General features: G+C 46.9%; 1 protein-coding gene across 1 annotated transcript in view; it reads right to left on the reverse strand.

Annotated features, from left to right (window-relative positions):
- Positions 1–19,029, reverse strand: part of LOC140425847 (MAM and LDL-receptor class A domain-containing protein 1-like) — a 659,308-nt gene that overhangs the window by 611,066 nt on the left and 29,213 nt on the right. Inside the window, exon 2 of the mRNA XM_072510232.1 lies at positions 11,113–11,250. Within this exon, the coding sequence (XP_072366333.1) occupies positions 11,113–11,250 (138 nt within the window). The remainder of the gene's footprint in view (positions 1–11,112; positions 11,251–19,029) is intronic.

The following is a 19,029-nucleotide window of genomic DNA, read 5'->3' on the forward strand; positions in this document are numbered from 1 at the left end:
TAGTTGAGTCGGAAACATTAGGGACCTTCAAGCAGCTATTGGATAGGTACATGGATTACGGTAAAATGATATAGTGTAGATTTATTTGTTCTTAAGGGCAGCACGGTATCATTGTGGATAGCACAATTGCTTCACAGCTCCAGGGTCCCAGGTTCGATTCCGGCTTGGGTCACTGTCTGTGCGGAGTCTGCACATCCTCCCCGTGTGTGCGTGGGTTTCCTTCGGGTGCTCCGGTTTCCTCCCACAGTCCAAAGATGTGCAGGTTAGGTGGAGTAGCCATGATAAATTGCCCTTAGTGTCCAAAATTGCCCTTAGTGTTGGGTGGAGGTGTTGACTTTGGGTAGGGTGCTCTTTCCAAGAGCCGGTGCAGACTCAATGGGCCGAATGGCCTCCTTCTGCACTGTAAATTCAATGATAATCTATGATTAATCTAGGACAAAGGTTCGGCACAACATTGTGGGCCGAAGGGCCTGTTCTGTGCTGTATTTTTCTATGTTCTATGAGGGGGTCCTACTTTCAGTGAAAAATTCACATTTGTGAAGTTTGGATAACACAGTCACTTAAGGGATTACCCTGTTTGCTGTATTTAATTGCCATTTTTGTCTCTCCTTGTTTGCATTCCTTCAAAACTAACAACTGTGCACCATTTCCTGCATGCAAACAGTTGATAAATTTGGATTCTATTTTTTATTGCGGGTGGTGCAGTGCTTAGCACTGCTGCCTCACAGCACCAGGGACCCAAGTTCAATTCTGGCCTTGGATGACTCTCTGTGTTGAGTTTGCACGTTCTCCCCTATATCTGCATGGGTTTCCTCCAGGTCCGGTTACCTCCCACAATCCAAAGATGTGCAGGCTGCGTTGATTGGCCATGATAAATTGCCCCTTGGTGTCCAAAGATGTGCAGGTGATTGGCCATGTTCAATGTGCAGGTATACGGGGATAGGGCAGGGGTGTGGGCTTCGGTGGACTGCTCTTTTGGAGGGTCGGTACAGACCCAATGGGCTGAATAGCCTCCTTCCGCACTGTAGGGATTATATTCTAATCACTTTTCACTGTGTCTCCATGGTGACAACTGGGTTATAAAATAATAGCTATTCTTGTCACAATTTATTCATGAAATCAGCTAGTAGTCAAATTTTCACCTAAGCTGTAATTTAGCTTTTGAACACCTCATTACTGAAGACCATTTCTGGCCCAAATCATTCCTTAGTCAAAATCTAGCAGTTTCAGGCAAATAATTCACCTTTCTCTCTGCTTTCAGCATTTATGGAATTGCCATAGTAAATGAGCAAATAGCCAGGTGAGACAAAAACAAAAGAACGCTTAAATATATTTTCTTACTAAATCCATTCTGGAAGGGCAAAATCAAAGGTCGAGTCCATTAGTTACTTCTCTTATCCTCAATCTGGCAGCACTGTGTGCCCAAACCATTATTTATTGTCATTCAATTGTTCTAGAGTCTTTTAATCAATCTTCAAAATAAATATTGCATTATTTTCCTACACATCGAATTCCTATTCTTTCAGAACAATTGGCATTGAACAAATAGTCTCGGGTGACAGCGCAGTACTAAGGGAGCGTTATACTATTAGATTCTGTTAATCAATTAGTTTATTCTCTATTTGGTGGCACTGTGTGCGCAATCCAGTACTTACTATTACTGAACAATATTTGAGTGTTTTAAACTCTAAAATAAATATTGTATTGTATTCCACACATCCAACATCAATTCCCCCCCAATGCCCTTACCTCTGTCTATTCCCATTCTTTTAGTTATTCACACACTCTCTTTATCTTGTATATATTTTCTCATTATGCCTCTTTTTTTCTCACACTTATCACTTTTGCCATTTGCCTTGGTTTCTACATAAACACTTTACAGAGTTCATTCTAATTCATTTCCCCCATAACTTCTTGATTACATTTTTGTCCTGTTCCCTTTTAATTGCTGGTTTACTTGTGACATTTTCCAACGTTGATGAAGAGCTTGCACATTCAAATCATTAACCTGCTCTCTCCACAAGTGCAGTTTTCTAGCATTTTCTCCTTTTGACGACTAATCACCATAGTCTCTTGCCCTTTGACATAACTAAATGCGAACAGTTGCGATCAAACAAATAGTCTTAACCGAAAATATGCACTTCTGCCTGCCAACTCAGCAAAATCAAAGTAAGTGTATCCAATGTGTTGTGTGCAGCATCATGCAGATTATATATTGGCTGCACAAATCATCAATATGTGTAATATATATATAATTAATGCCTGAAATGTGTGCTAATAAGGAGGAAATAAAGACTAAAGATGGAAAATTACAATAGACAATGTTATTGTGTAAGTGATTAACTCCTATTGACGTTATTTTCATAGAAGCACTATTACCCCAAATTGTTAACATAATGGATGCAGGAAATTGACTTGACATTTTAGGCATTCATCAGTTAATAGTTGGACCATCTTATCAACATATAATTGTTGAACCATGTAACACATCAGCTTGGGCACCCAAATTTGTTGAGTCATTTAAACCAGGAATTTAGAAGGTTCAGTGGTGATTTGATTGAACTTTTCAAGGTATTAAGAGCAATAGATAGGACAGATAGTGAGAAATCATTTCTGCCAATTAGGGGAGTGGGGGGGGGGGGGGGGGCAATCTAGGATGTGGGGGCACAGTCACAAATCTACAGCCAGGCCTTCCAGAAAGGAATGTAAGAAACACTCCCAAAGGTAAAAGGTGATGGAAGTCTCGAACTCTTGCTCATAAACTGCAATTGATGCTTGATCAGTGGTCTATCAAACATCAGGGGCTGTTTAGCACAGGGCTAAATCGCTGGATTTGCAAGCAGACCAAGGCAGGCCAGCAGCACAGTTCAATTCCCATAACAGCCTCCCCGAATAGGCGCTGGAATGTGGCGACTAGGGGCTTTTCACAGTAACTTCATTGAAGCCTACTTGTGACAATAAGTGATTTTCATTTCATTTTTCATTATTGTAAAAAATAGGCTGATAGATGTTTATTTCTCTGTTATTTTTATGTATTAAAGATTATTGGGCAAAGCTATATGGAATTGGAGGTTCATGGATCAGTTACGATCTCGTTGAATGGCGGAACAGATTCCAGGGGCTAAAGGTCAATTGTACTTATGTTCTTACATGTCATTAGACACTGCTCAGAGGCAACTGAAAATGTGATTAAAATGACTGGCTCAGTCTTCCAAGATTTCTGCTTGATCAGTTATCAACTCACCTCGAGTACTTGACGAAGATCGTGGGTCATTAAGAGTTGTAACCACCAATGGTGCCAAACCAGTTGTGTTCTTGTTTCAACCCTGTTCAGCAGTATAACCAGAGGCAATAAATAGCCCTGAGAGAGAAATATGGCTCCAATGGCACATCAACAGAGCCATCTTCAATCTGCGCCAGCAGCTTACAAAAACAAAGTAATGAAAAGATGCATTGCCACACTGAAGTACGAGAAAGCTGAGATACACCCTGTCTAATCCATAGAAAGTAATGGATCAATGCCTCTCACTAGACCAACCTCTGATGGATGGAGAGCAGACACAATTAGTAGATAAGCAGTGAAAGTGGTTGGGGTGAAATTCTTCTTCAATGGAAGCACAGAATAGGTAATAGTGCATCAGCAAGCTGACTTAATCTCCACACAAATTTATATTTTACTTACCTTAATGAAAGGAAAAATTGTGCTGAATGTGAAATGGGCTGCAGTTTCGCACAACCCGTTAAGACAAACCACACACTAGTTTTATTTTGAAAGCAGTCAGCTGCTCACAACTAAGTATTCTCATTTGCAAAATCAGCCCATGAAACAGACAAGTGCACAACTATCAATTGAGACTTCTAAAATGACATTGTGGGGAGGATTCTCCACTCGGGAGACTAGTTCTCTTGCTCGAGTACGATCGCTCCTGGTCTGCGCAGGAGCAATTCACACTCTCTTGCCATGCAAATTTATGCTTGGAGGGGAGCTTGCAGGATTCCGTTGGAATCCCATTATCAGGCCACCATTTTGAGCAGGGAGCCTGATACCGAGGTCTGGCAGCCGGCCCCCCTCCTGTCACAACACAAATCCTCCCCCCCCCCCGTTGACAAGTAGGGGCATCCTGCCCCCCCCCCCCCACCCCCCCACCCCACCACCACCACCACCACAGGAATTACGGCTCACTCCCCCCCCCCCCACAGCATGCATGCATGAGGGTGACCCAACAACCCCACAACCCCCATCAGGCATCCCCCATCAGACCCCCGATCAGAGCCCCCAACAAACCCACACGGAGATCCCACATTCATATCCCCAACAGAGAAGCCCCATCAGACTCCCAACAGAGACCCTATCAGACCCCAAACAGAGACCCCATCAGACCCCTAACAGAGACCCCATATCAGAGACCCCCCCCCCCATCAGCGACCCCATATCACAGATCCCTCCATCAGCGACCCCATATCAGCGATCCCCCCATCAGCGACCCCATATCAAAGACCCCCCATATTTATATATGTTTATATATACCTGGAAGGTAAAGAGCATTCTGGGCAGAAACAGTGAAAAATCAGTGGGCACGATCGAACAGCCTTGTCGGACCTGACTCAGAGAGGCAACAAAGTTGTTAAATCTTGTGAGAGGCCTCTCGTGAGATTTCAGACACTCGGAACGCCTCGCAAGATCTCTCAAGATCTTGTGATACTTCGAGATCCAGATTTACAGGTCTAAGTGAGCAGTTAGGCTCACTTCAATATGTCCGTGCCCAATGGTCCAGAGGCCCGAAAACAAACACCCTCGCCTGGGAGACCTCGCCATGGCACTGTTTAGCACTGGTCCACACAAAGATGGACCATGTGTAATGGGATCTGAGTGGGTCTCCCAGACCATCAGATGCCCCTGGGTGGCCGGGCTCCGGACAGTGTGGTACACTGGCACTCTCGATGACATCCATATACCTTGGCACTGCCAGCCTGGCACCTTGGCAGTGCCACTAGCAGTGCTACCCACAAATAGCAGTTGAAGCTAGATCAGTTCTTCATTTTAAATTTGAGATAGATAGACTTCTGTTAAGCAAAGATATTAAGTGATATGGGCTAAAGGCTGGTATATGGAGTCGGGTCACAGGTCGGCCATAATCTCATTAAATGGCGGGACAGGCTCGAGGGGTTGAATGTTCCTATGTCCTATATTCTTATGCTGTGTGTGTGTGGGGGGGGGGGGGGGGGGTGAAACAAAACCTATAATTCCTGTGGTGGTGGGGGGCAGGATACCCCTACTTGTCAGCAGGGGGCTGCAGGATTTGCTTTGCGAGGTGAAGGGGGCCCAGCCACCGGGCTTCGGTATCGGGCAGTCCGCTAAAATAAATTTACATGGCAAGGGAGAGGGACTTGCTCCTGGGCGCCATTCTTCATACCAGTGCCAACTAAGAGCAATTCTAAACTGGCAAGGGAACTTAGTCACGGGAATGGAGAATCCTCCCCATTGCAATGATTTTTCAACCTACTGCCTGGACTGCCAGGGTACCTGGGTCGTGCTGCCAGGGTACCAGGCTGGCAGTGCCATGGTGCCAGGCGGAGTGCTAGGGCAGCACCCGGCCTTGTCCCCGAACACCCAAGGTCTCCCCTGCAAGACCCCCAAAGGTACTGTTGTCTGATCCATGTCTGTGTGGACCAGTATTAAACGGTGCCCTGAAGAGGTCTCATAGGCGCGGCTGTTGAGTCTCAGGCACTAGGTAAATCTGGCATTGGGGTATTTAAATGAGCCCTCGGCTGATTTAAATATGCAGATCTGGATCTCGTGATCAGCCCGGCACGGAGCCTCGTTTGGGGCCCTTGCATGATTTATGCTCAGATCCGTGCTAAATCATGTCCGTGAATTATGAACAATTCTTTTGCTTGAAGCTTGTAAACGAGCACTATTCTTTTCAACTTTGCTTCCCTTGAGTGTGTTTGTTTGTGTTACTGTGTGAGTGAGTCCCCTAGCATTAGATTTCTGGGTGAACGCATGAATAAACAATTCTCTTTATTTAAATCCATGAAAAGCTTGCTGCTGGTTATTCAAATTGTCCACACACTCAGGAATTAAGAAACACTTACATCTGTCTTTCAAAAGCTTACTACTTATGGGTAGATGTGAAGGGAGCAGGGATTTGGGTAGTTCACTCTCACGATGTAGTAAGGGTCTTTCCTGTTTGTTCCTCTTTGTCCCTGTTTATTCCCTTATTTTCACTTTCTTTTATTTTTTGCCGTTACATTTTTGATTAATGGATGATTTATGGACATGTGACTTTAAGGCAGCCTGCTCTTTTCATTCAAGCAGTAGAAAGCTATGACCTGTGCCTTTAATTCAAATGGAAGGATCCAGAATGCTGTGCTGATTTAAATTGTGGACCGATACCAATGATAGAGATTGACTGGGCTCGGTTTGATTGGATTGGATTGGATATGTTTATTGTCAGGTGTACCAAGGTACAGTGAAATGTATTTTCTGTGAGCAGCTCAAACAGATAATTAAGTACATAAAAAGAAAAGAAAAAGAAAATACATAATAGGGCAACACAAGGTACACAATGTAAATACATGGACACTGGCATCTGGTGAAGTATACAGGAGTGTAGTATTAATCAAGTCAGTCCATAAGAGGGTCATTTAGGAGTCTGGTAACAGTGGGGGAGAAGCTGTTTTTGAATCTGTTTGTGCGCGTTCTCAGACTTTTGTATCTCCTGCCCAATGGAAGAAGTTGGAAGAGTGAATAAGCCGGGTGGGAGGGGTTTTTGATTATGCTGCCCGCTTTCCCCAGGCAGCAGGAGGTGTAGATGGAGTCAATGGATGGGAGGCAAGTTCATGTGATGGACTGGGCTGTGTTCATGACTCTCTGAAGTTTCTTGTGGTCTTGGGCTGAACAGTTGCCATACCAGGCTGTGATGCAGCCAGACCGGATGCTTTCTATGGTGCATCTGCAAAAGTTGGTAAGAGTCATATGGACATGTTAAGTTTCCTTAGTTTCTTGAGGAAGATTTGGCCAACGAATTGGCCCGAAAGGCTGTGCTCTGCCCGGGAACAGGTGGTGATTGGATATTATCCAATTGAAATGATTTTCAGAGCAAGGAGGTTCCATTTTAGTTTTACTTGAATTCTGTTAGTGGAAGTTAAAGATCCAGCGGAATCCTCTCCAGAAAACTGTCACTAAGCCTCTTCAAAACAAAAAAAATCCATCTAATTCTCTCTCCCCAATCAGCCTGTGGTATTTTTTTGCCATCAGAGTAACATGCCAAAATGACTTAGTTTGTCTTTTTATGAGCAGGTTTTTCTATTGGTATTGTTTTAGCACCTTTAAAGTCATAGTCTTAGTCAGTGGAACATCGAAGGTTAGGGGAACAATATCCCTATCGTCTACTTGTCCAAGTTGAAAACATGAGGTGGGATTTTCCCATCCTTCCCGCTGGTGGGAACATCTGGTACATTAAAGGCAACCCCCCCCCCACCCCCGCGGCGGGTTGCCTGGAGACAGGATGGGCGAGCCACACAAAACACCATAGACATCGGAGAGATCAGAAGCTCCTGCCAGCAGCCAGTGGCGAGCAACATTTGCCACCAGAAAACACACAGACAATTCCGCCCTCCTTTCCTTGCAATAATCACGAACCTTTGAAGGCGGGATTCTCTGGCCTCCCAGCCAATGGTGGGAGGTGGCGGGCCATTCGCTGCTCTCACACCTGTCAATGGGATTTCCCATTGAAGCTGCCCCATTCCACCAGCAAACTCACGGGTGGTGTTGCGCTGCTGGTGGGATGAGAGATTCCCACCGCCCAGCGAGCGACCGGAGACTTCCAGCCCCTGTGTCTCTGTGTCTTACTGTCTGGTAAATGCTGTAAATTTGGTTCAAAATTGGTGGGATCTTTGTCCCAACATGACTTGCTGCTCTGTTGATCTATATCTTCAAACACATGGCGCACAATTCTCTGATAATGGGGCTATGATCCACGCCCGCGAGAAAACGGGCGTGAATCACTCTGGACTTTCCTGGAGAAAGTCCAGAGTGATTCTCCATTTTGCAGGGAGCTAGCAGGGCCCCGGAGTGTTCCTCGCAGCTCCGGCATCCGATACTGGGCCCTGCACTTCTGGCCGGGCGTCCACAGATGCCGCTGCGTGACATGGCCGACCCATACCGTGGACCGGCACCTCCCCTAGCCCCCCCCCCCCCCCCGAGATCGCGCGCATCCACCGATCGGTGGCCCCCGATCGTGAGCCTGTCTGTCCTGGAGGACCCCCCGCGGTGACGGATTCCCCCGCCCCCCCCACCAGGGCCGACTGAGTCCGCAGCCGGCACTCCGAGCTCCCGCCGGGTGGAACCATGAGAGAACCACGCCGGCAGGAACTTGGCCAGTTGCCGGTGGCGAATCGCCACGGGGGCCTCTTTCAATGGCCCCCGATTGGCACCGCGTCGATCACGTGCACGCAATATGCCCCGATTATCCGGACCCGATCACGGGTCTGATGCCCATTCTCCGCCCCCGCGGCAAGCACGATTGGGGCGCGGAGGCTCGGAGAATCCCGCCCATGTTTCCTTTTGTAAATCTGCGTAAATAATTTGAGGCATTTCATTGGAAATACTGTTAAATATTTGCAACTGAACAGAAAACCTGCATTTACATATCATCTTTAAACATAGGAAAACACTGCAAGGTTCTGCACTAAAGCGAAACTGTTGTACAGGCCACTTTGCACAAAGTTCTCTTTAGCTTTCCAAGAAATTTGCATAATGCATGTGCTTTATTTGCATAATGAGGTACGTTCAGTGGTTGGGCAATGTCCCTTGAATGAAAGTATCAGGAATGAAGAAACCTGTTATCGACAAGCCGGCGAACAAAGTGCGGCATCAATTACAAGCAGAGACTTTGATCTTTCCTTTGCTGCTTGGTTGTATGTGCGCAACTACCTTGTACTCAGCGTTATACATTTTTCCCAGTAATATCCACATCAGTCAGTCCAATCATTCTTATAAATCTGATTTTGAGTGAGGAATGAACTGCTGTTTTATCCCATTCACTGATAATAACTTGCCACTGCTTTCCGAACAAAATGCCTCCTGGGTGAAGTATGCCCAGATTCCTGTCGGTATTCAATTTAGTTTCAATTTTAATTCTTCAAAATAAAAGTTCACATCTCGGTGTTGTGAGGAAGTTGGATTTCAGTATTCTGACAAATACAAGCTGAGCGAGCAGATAAATTCCTAATTCCACCTTTTACCTCAGCATGAAAGATCTGTCAGAGACTTCACTCCCAGTGTAGGTCTGGGGATGAATGATCCCGACTCGGTTGCCAAAATGTCATATCTTTAATTCAGTTTGGATCAAAATGAATTTTATTCACTCACCTTCTGTTACGTTGCCCTCAATTTGCTGAGTGAATGAATTCACTCTTTTTGAGTCGAATTACCAAGCAGGAAGCCAGATGACAAGTCATGCACTAAGTGAGATCCATGGTCACAATTTATTTTTGTCAAGTTAAGAATACTACTCCTTTTGTTTCTTCTCACAGCCCTACCACCTACAGTATCACCAATCAATACTCCCCTCAACTGCGTTCTTTTACTTTTTTGGGATCACTGCACCGTACTTCACTCCTCCTTCATCTCAGACTCATACATTCACTCCAACTGCAACCCTCATTTCCCTACACTTCACATCTTACACACAACTTCCCCATGAGAGGTACACTCTCTAAAAGCCTCACCATTATGTTATGAGTACACTCCATTTTTTTTTGCAGGAGAAGGTCACGTACAATTCCAGAAAGAAGGCTGCCTTCAGAAGAGGCTGAACTGACCTGCATACACTCACCGCACTGGAAGAAAGTGGCTTCTCATCAAGGGCTGGAGGAGAATTATGGCCATGGCAGCTGATAACATGTCACCTTGTCCTGATTTCTCCTTCTTACTTCTATCTCACCCAAAACTGGATGACAATTTTTTTCACCAGTCATTCATCTTTGTCTTTGCTCCCGATGCACTAAAAGCTAACCATGTCCCTCTCTATTATTTCACGTACTGAAGATGTGAGATACCTCTGTCATCTCAGGAGGAAGAAACCAGCCTTCCTGGTGATAAACCTCAACTTGATCTCAGCCCCCAGAAGCACCAGCTTAGAACTAGCATGTGTAATTTAGAAGCTCGGCTAGAGGAAGGGTCATCGTGCTATGAATCACGGAGAACAACTATTCAGGAACGAGGATGGGAGAGCCCAAACCATTCAGACCAATATTTATGTGTTTCCCAGCTTTTCCTTCTGGGAGCTATGCTTTAGAGGGTTCAAATTCTGGCATCAAGGGCTTTGGCTACCAAAGAACAGTTGATGGGCGTATACCAGGAAATGTAGGTGCACATATTTGATGCTTAACTGCCATTCTATGCCTGAGAAATGGATGTGGTGCCATCACAATTCTAGGCCAACATCTCTGTGTTCCATCAGGTTTTACCTTCGAGGCTTGAATTTGAAATAATGGCTTCTCTTACTCGGGAGAAATGCTTGTAGTATAAACACAGATCTTCCAAATTCAATTAACCTAAACATTAATTAACTCCGCTTATTTCAAAATCCTTTAGTTTAGGAAATGTAATGGCTAAATTAGCCGGGGAAATCCATGGCCTAAAGCCTAGGTGATAGCTTCAATTATTTGATAATTTTTAAGCTGCCTTCCTTCCCAGCATTCAGTTCAACAGATATACTTTATTTTCTGTTACCTTTGAAGCAAATATCCCACAAAGCTCAAGCATTCGTCAGCGATTTACAGGGCACAGTTCCTACAATCCAATTTCTAAAATAAACCACAACTCAAACAATTCAACAGAGACTTCAGCCAAAACCATATGGAGATAATCGTCAAATAAACAGGAATAAATTTGAGGCAGGAGCAGAACTTAAATATACGATGATTAAAAAAGCAATACAAGCCATTTTTACTGAGATCTTGCAGATACTCGACACAAATAAGACATATTCTTATCAACCACCTGGCCCTTGTTAATCTATCCGTGGAATTTGTTTTTCTACTTCAACTAGTTTTAGGCGCTAGTTGAAATCAAGATAGCAGTAAATTTTCACAATTCCATACCTGACTGATTTCCCATGTGGTCACCCGTTGGCCCAATGCCACTGGCACTACTTATCCTGGTCCATCTCGTCCGTGACTCCTGATCATTAGACCAGTTACAGAACCCAGCTTCAAAATCACATCTTTCACATGAAGAGCCTTGCAAACAATGCAAAATGTTAATAATTATATGCAACAACACATTCATTTTAATTAACAAATGATATGTTTTAGTTATACAAAGTAACAAAGAAAAAAAGAAAAGTACAGCACAGGAACAGGCCCTTCGGCCCTCCAAGCCCGTGCCGACCATGCTGCCCGACTAAACTACAATCTTCTACACTTCCTGGGTCCGTATCCCTCTATTCCCATCCTATTCATGTGTTTGTCAAGATGCCCCTTAAACATCACTATCGTCCCTGCTTCCACCACCTGCTCCGGCAGCGAGTTCCAGGCACCCATTACTCTCTGTGTAAAAAACTTACCTCATACATCTCCTCTAAACCTTGTCCCTCGCAACTTAAACTTGTGCCCCCTAGTGATTGACCCCTCACTATCCACTCTGCCCCTCATAATTTTGTAGACCTCTATCAGGTCACCCCTCAACCTCCGTCGTTCCAGTGAGAACGAACCAAATTTATTTAACCTCTCCTCTAGCTAATGCCCTCCATACCAGGCAACATCCTGGTAAATCTCTTCTGCACCCTCTCTAAAGCCTCCACATCCTTCTGGTAGTATTGCGATCAGAATTGAACACTATACTCCTAGTGTGGCCTAACTAAGGTTCTATATTAACATATTTGCAATCATTTAATATTCCTGTAATGTCTGTTATGAAAAAACATATTATATATTTTCTTGTATTAAGCTAACAAGTGATATTGTTGATGCACACCTTCAGTGAATATAACTGATACTGATGACACCGTGACTATAATTGGGATTGATCAAAACAATGCCCGCAGTGTTTATAACTGATATTGACATGCTACCTTTGGTATCTATTACTGAATTTGGTAACCCATTTGCACCATATATAACTAGAATTGATAACCTACCTGTAATGTCTCTGGCATTGTTAATCTACCTTCAGCATCGATAATTGATATTGATAACCTACCTTCAGTGTGTATTATTGACATTGGTGACACATAGTTATTATGCCTGATATTGATGACACATAACTTCAGCCAGTTTAAGTGACACTGATGACATATACCTTCAGTGTCTGGATCCAGTAATGTCTTCAGTTTTTCTCTTGTTGGCAGTTGTAATTTTGGTAAAAGATTGGTGTAAACCCCACAGTGTAGATGACCTTTCTGTCAACCTTCCACAAAGCTACTGTTGTGTATTTATAGTATTTTTAGTGCTTCCTTAGTAGCAGCCTTGCAGCTGAACAGGGGCACTTTAAGAGGATGCTTGCACCGCCGCCTGGGGGACTGGAGGGTGCGGGAGGCGCAGGCACGTGGCTGGCCTAGAAAAGGAGGTGGCTAGTCGGCAGGGAGGGGGGGGGGGGGTGGCGAGCAGCCCCACGATCCGGCTGATAACTTGGAATGTGAGGGGCCTGAACGGGCCGGTCAAGAGGGCCCGGGTGTTTGCGCACTTAAAGGAACTGAAGGCAGATGTGGTTATGCTCCAGGAGACACATCTGAAGGTGGCAGATCAGGTTAGGCTGAGAAAGGGATGGGTAGGACAGGTCTTTCATTTAGGGCTGGATGTGAAGAACAGAGGGGTTGCAATACTGGTGGGGAAGCGGGTGTCATTCGAGGCACTGAATATTGTAGTGGATAATGGAGGTCGATATGTGATGGTGAGTGGTAGGTTGCAGGGGGTGCGGGTGGTACCGGTGAACGTATATGCCCCGAATTGGGATGATGCCGGATTTATGAAATGCATGCTGGGTTGGATTCCGGATCTGGAGTTACGAAGCTTGATAATGGGGGGGGGGGGACTTCAACACAATGCTGGACCCAGCACTGGACCGTTCTAGGTCCAGGATGGGTAAGAGGCCGGCTGCAGCCAAGGTGCTCAGGGGCTTTATGGACCAGATGGAGGGAGTGGATGCATGGAGGTTTGATAGGCCGCTGGTCAGGGAATTTTCCTTCTTTTCCCACATCCATAGAGCCTACTCCCGGATAGATCTTTTCATTTTGAGTAGGGCGCTAATCCCGAAAGTAGAGGGAACGGAATATTCGGCCATAGCCATCTCGGACCACGCCCCGCATTGGGTGGAGCTGGAGTTGGGGGAGGAGAGGGACCAGCGCCCGCTGTGGCGCCTCGATGTGTGACTTTTGGCGGATGAAGGGATGTGCGGGCGGGTGCGGGGGTGTATTGAAAGATATTTGGAGCACAACGACAATGGGGAGGTGCAGGTGGGGGTAGTCTGGGAGGTGTTGAAGGCGGTGGTCAGGGGAAAGCTAATCTCCATTAGGGCCCACAGGGAGAAGAGGGAGGGGAGGGAGAGGTTGGTGGGGGAGATTCTAAGGGTGGACAGGAGGTATGCAGAGGCCCCCGAGGAGGGGCTACTTTGGGAGCGACGAAATTCGACCTGTTGACCACGGGGAAAGCAGAGGCACAGTGGAGGAAAGTGCAGGGGGCGATGTATGAGTACGGGGAGAAGGCGGGTCGGATGCTGGCACATCAGCTTCGTAAGAGGGAGGCAGCGAGGGAGATTGGCGGAGTTAAGGATAGATGGGGGGAATACGGTGCGGAGTGTGGTGAGAATAAACGAGGTATTTAGGGACTTCCATGGGGATCTGTACAGGTCTGAGCCCCCAGTGGGGGAGGAGGGGATGCGACGATTCCTAGATCAGCTGAGGTTCCCGAGGGTGGAGGAGGAGGAGGTGGCTAGTTTGGGGGCGTCGATTGGGCTGGAGGAGCTGGTTAAAGGATTGGGGAGCATGCAGGCGGGAAGGCCACGGGGCCGGATGGGTTCCCGGTTGAATTCTACAGGAAATACGTGGACCTACTGTGCCCGTTGCTAGTGAGGACTTTTAATAAGGCGAGGGAGGGGGGTACCTTGCCCCCGACAATGTCCAGGGCGCTGATTTCTTTGATCTTGAAGCGGGACAAGGATCCATTGCAATGTGGGTCGTATAGAAATGAAATGAAAATGAAATGAAATGAAAATGAAATGAAATGAAAATCGCTTATTGTCACAAGTAACTTCAAATGAAATTACTGTGAAAAGCCCCTAGTCGCCACATTCCGGCGCCTGTTCGGTGAGTCTGTTACGGTATAGACCGATCTCGCTCCTCAATGTTGACGCTAAGTTGCTGGCGAAGGTGCTGGCTACGAGAATTGAGGACTGTGTCCCGGGGGTGATTCATGAGGACCAGACGGGATTTGTAAAGGGCAGGCAGCTAAACACTAATGTGCGGAGGCTCCTCAATGTGATTATGATGCCCTCGGTGGAGGGGGAAGCGGAGGTAGTGGCAGCTATGGACGCGGAGAAAGCCTTTGATCGGGTGGAGTGGGAGTATCTTTGGGAAGTGTTGCAGAGGTTTGGGTTCAGGGAGGAGTTCATCAGTTGGGTCAGGCTGCTATATAGAGCCCCAATGGCGAGTGTGGCTACAAACCGGCGGAGGTCGGAGTACTTTCGGCTGTGCCGGGGGACGAGACAGGGACGAGACCGTGTCCCCCTTGTTGTTTGCACTGGCAATTGAGCCACTGGCCATGGCACTGAGGGAGTCCAGGAAATGGAGGGGACTGGTTCGGGGGGGAGAGGAACACCAGGTGTCGTTGTATGCTGACGATCTGTTGTTGTATGTGGCGGATCCAGTGGAGGGGATGGTGGAGGTCATGCGGATCCTAAGGGAGTTTGGGGACTTTTCGGGGTATAAACTCAACGTGGGGCAGAGTGAGCTCTTTGTGGTGAATTCAGGGGACCAGGGAAGGGAGTAGACGAGCTACCGCTGAGGAGGGCGGGGGGGGGAAGCTTCCGGTACCTGGGGATCCAGGTAGCTAGGCGTTGGGGGGCCCTGCACAAGCTCAACTTGACGCGGTTGGTGGAGCAGATGGAAGAGGATTTTAAAAGATGGGATATGCTGCCACTCTCACTAGCGGGTAGGGTGCAGTTGGTCAAAATGACTGTCCTCCCGAGGTTTCCCTTTGTGTTCCAGTGCCTTCCCATTATGATCCCCAAGGCCTTTTTCAAACAAGTAAGCAGGAGCATCATTGGATTTGTGTGGGCGAATAAGACCCTTAGGGTGAAGAGAGTGTTTCTGGAGCGTAGCAGGGACAGGAGGGGGGGCTGGCGCTGCCAAATCTATGTGGCTATTATTGGGCAGCCAATGTGGTGATGATCCATAAGTGGGTAATGGAGGGAGAGGGGGTGGCGTGGAAGAGGCTAGAGATGGCGTCCTGTGTGGGCACGAGCCTGAGGGCGCTGGTGACGGCACCACTTCCGCTCTCGCTGTCAAGGTACACCACGAGTCCGGTGGTGGCGGCGATGCTGAAGATCTGGGGGCAGTGGAGGCGACACAGGGGCGAGGTGGGAGCCTCGGTTTGGTCTCCGATTTGGGAGAATCATCGGTTCACCCTGGGAAGGATGGATGGGGGGTTTCGGAGCTGGCATCGGGCAAGGATTAGAAGAATGGGGGACCTGTTGATAGATGGGACGTTCGCAAGCCTAGGGGTTCTGGAGGAGAAGTTTGGGCTACCTCTGGGAAACACTTTCAGGTACATGCAAGTGAGGGTGTTTGTGAGGTGGTAGGTGAGGGAATTCCCGCTGCTTCCAACACGTGGGATTCAGGACAGGGCGATTTCGGGTGTATGGGTTGGAGAAGGCAAGGTTTCGGCGATTTACCAGGAGCTGCAGGAAGAGGAGGAGGCCTCGGTGGAGGAGTTAAAGGGCAAGTGGGAAGAGGAGCTTGGGGAGGAGATAGATGAGGGTCTGTGGGCTGATGCCCTGAGTAGGGTTAATTCGTCCTCCTCTTGCGCCAGGCTCAGCCTAATACAGTTCAAAGTTACTCACAGAGCGCATATGACAGGGGCGAGGTTGAGTAGGTTCTTTGGGGTGGAGGACAGATGTGGGAGGTGCTTGGGGAGCCCGGCAAATCACGTCCATATGTGCTGGTCGTGCCCGGCACTGGATTGGTATTGGAGGGGTTTTGTGAGGACTATGTCCAAGGTGGTGGATGCCCGGGTCAAGCCGAGCTGGGGATTGGCATTATTTGGGGTATCAGACGAGCCTGGAGTGCAGGAGGTGAAAGAGGCCGGTATTCTGGCCTTTGCGTCCCTGGTAGCCCGGCGGAGGATTTTGCTACTATTAAAAGATGCGAAGCCCCCTAGTGTGCAAGCTTGGATCAATGACATGGCAGGGTTCATCAAGCTGGAGAGGATAAAGTTTGCCTTGCGAGGGTCTGTGCAAGGGTTCCTCAGGTGGTGGCAACCGTTCCTAGACTATCTCGCGGAGCGTTAGGAAGAGGTTAGCAGCAGCAGCAGCAGCCCAAGGGCGGGGGGTGGAGTGGGGAGGGAGGGTGGGGGTGGTTTGGGGTGGCGTTTGGGTGAAGGTGTTTTTTTTTTCCCCTATTTGTGTTCTTAAATGTTATATGGGGGGTTATTGTATATGGGGTCCGCACAACCATAATGCTGGAAGAATTTGAATATTGATTGATTGATTTTATTGTTACATGTACCGAAGTACAGTAAAAAGTATTTTTCTGCGGCCAAGGGAATTTACACAGTACGTACATAGTAGACAAAAAGAACACTCGACAAAGTACATCGACAAATAGCACATCGACAAATAGTGATTGGTTACAGTGCCAAACACGGGGCTAAACAAAGCAAATACATGAACAAGAGCTGCATAGGGCATCGTGAACAGTGTTCTTCCAGGGAACAGATCAGTCCAAGGGGGAGTCGTTGAGGAGTCGTGTAGCTGTGGGGAAGAAGCTGTTCCTATGTCTGAATGTGTGGGAGTTCAGACTTCTGTACCTTCTGCCTGATGGAAGGGTCTGGAAGAGGGCAAAGCCCGGGTATGTGGGGTCTCTGACAATGCTGTCTGCCTTCCTGAGGCAGGAGGAGGTGTAGGCAGAATCAATGGGAGGGTGACAAGCTTGCGCTGGGTTTAGTTCACCACACTCTACAGTTTCTTGTGATCTTGGGCCGAGCAGTTGCCATACCAGGCTGTGATGCAGCCAGATAGGATGCTCTCTATGGCAAATTTGTAGAAGTTTGTGAGAGTTGATGCAGACATGCCGAATTGTTTTAGCTTCTGTAGGAAGTAGAGACGCTATTCGGCTTTACAACATGCAGTTACTTAAAGGGCCCTCTCACTGTCAGGACGTGAATGTGCAAATGATATATGAAATGGCAGTGGTTGACAACATCAACTCCTTTCCCATCTGCACAGATGGCAGCAGAAATCCAACAAACATTTCATGACTTGATAAGATCAATTAAGCTAAGAGGACTCATTCACATGAATGCAGTCTCCTGCAATGTTGCATACACTTTACACTCATTGACCCTAAAAAGTCATTTTGTGCAATTACTGGCTTGTGGACATGGGCCTGGCCAGGTCTTCTGCCACTGATCTTGTTGAGGTTCACTGGGTCCGGACAAAGTTCCGACAACCAGGTTCCTACAAAGACTGGGAAAATGGGAATTCCAGAGCGTCCCATGTTACACATCTCAGACCTCCAATCATTCGAGTTTTGTTGCTGCATTTTATGACATCTCTTTGGTCTGCACTGCTTTGTAACATGTTGGGCAATGCATAGCCTATACTACACAGTTAGTTTTTCTACAATTGACCACAGAAGATAACCTGCCAGTATCAGCATTCTTACTGCGTGAAACCCAACATAAAATGTAGCTTCAATATTTTCCATCAAAATTCTTCTATTTCCTCAGGTCCTATGTCCTATAATAATAAACTGGAACAGAAACTGCAGTATTAATCATTTGACACAATGCTTTCAGAAAAGAAAAATAGACGTGGATTATAAATAATACCAGATCCACCTTAGTGAATTTAAGACGTAATTTAATCTCACGCTTCAGCATACACACAATACTTTTTTCCCGAGTGTTACAGTTGCTGGCTTTGACGACACATAAACCTTTTGCTTGAATTCCTGTGCCAGCATTCACTGGGAGGTATAAAGTGTCTTTTATTGATGCACAGAAATACACCACAAGATGTTTCTGAATTCAGAATGCCCCAGAAATAAACTGCTGGTAGCGTTCCATCACAATGGTTTGCGCTTGCTGGCCAACTCTTTGTTCAGTATCGTCTGGTGGGTGCAGGAGGCCCACTCCGGCATGGTAGCGGAAGACAGTGGACTGAGAAGGTGCAACATTCATTGGCCTTGGTTTTCTGAGCCCGCTTTTGGGTCAACTGTTTGTGTCTGTTACTTTCTTCCAATGCCGTTCCAAACAGTCATCCTCCTACTGTCAGCGACTCATGAAGCGACTCCCAGTTGTCAATGTCAATATCCACCATTGCTGGCAGGTGTCCTTGTTGCAGAGGTGTGGGTGCCAAGGAGGTTATGACCCAATGGCCAATTCACCATACTGAAGATCTTTGGAGATATGACTGTCATCCCTTTGATGACAGCAAAGATGTCATTGGCTGAGCAGTGAGCATATGCTGATGGAATTTTCACACTCCAACAACCCTGGGTTGGTGGCCTTGTTCTGCCAAGGGCTGCTGTGGATACATCTGAGACAGTGAAGGTGGAAACTGTTCAGCCTTTTCTCCTGGCTGACTTATATTGTTCAATCTCAGCACAAGTTGGGTAGATTTGCAGTTTGGTGTCCTCACTCAGGTTGGTGTCACTGCACACTCTCTTACTCAGCTTGGGCACAACAATGTGTGTCTTGATATCAGCATCAAGTGACAGATTGTTGGTGATAGTAGAGCCAAGATATGTGAAACTATCATAACATCCAACTTCACAAGGTCACTGCTGGCAGAACCTGGACCAT

This window comes from Scyliorhinus torazame, chromosome 6 (genome assembly GCF_047496885.1).
Source record: "Scyliorhinus torazame isolate Kashiwa2021f chromosome 6, sScyTor2.1, whole genome shotgun sequence".
Classification (NCBI taxonomy): domain Eukaryota; kingdom Metazoa; phylum Chordata; class Chondrichthyes; order Carcharhiniformes; family Scyliorhinidae; genus Scyliorhinus; species Scyliorhinus torazame.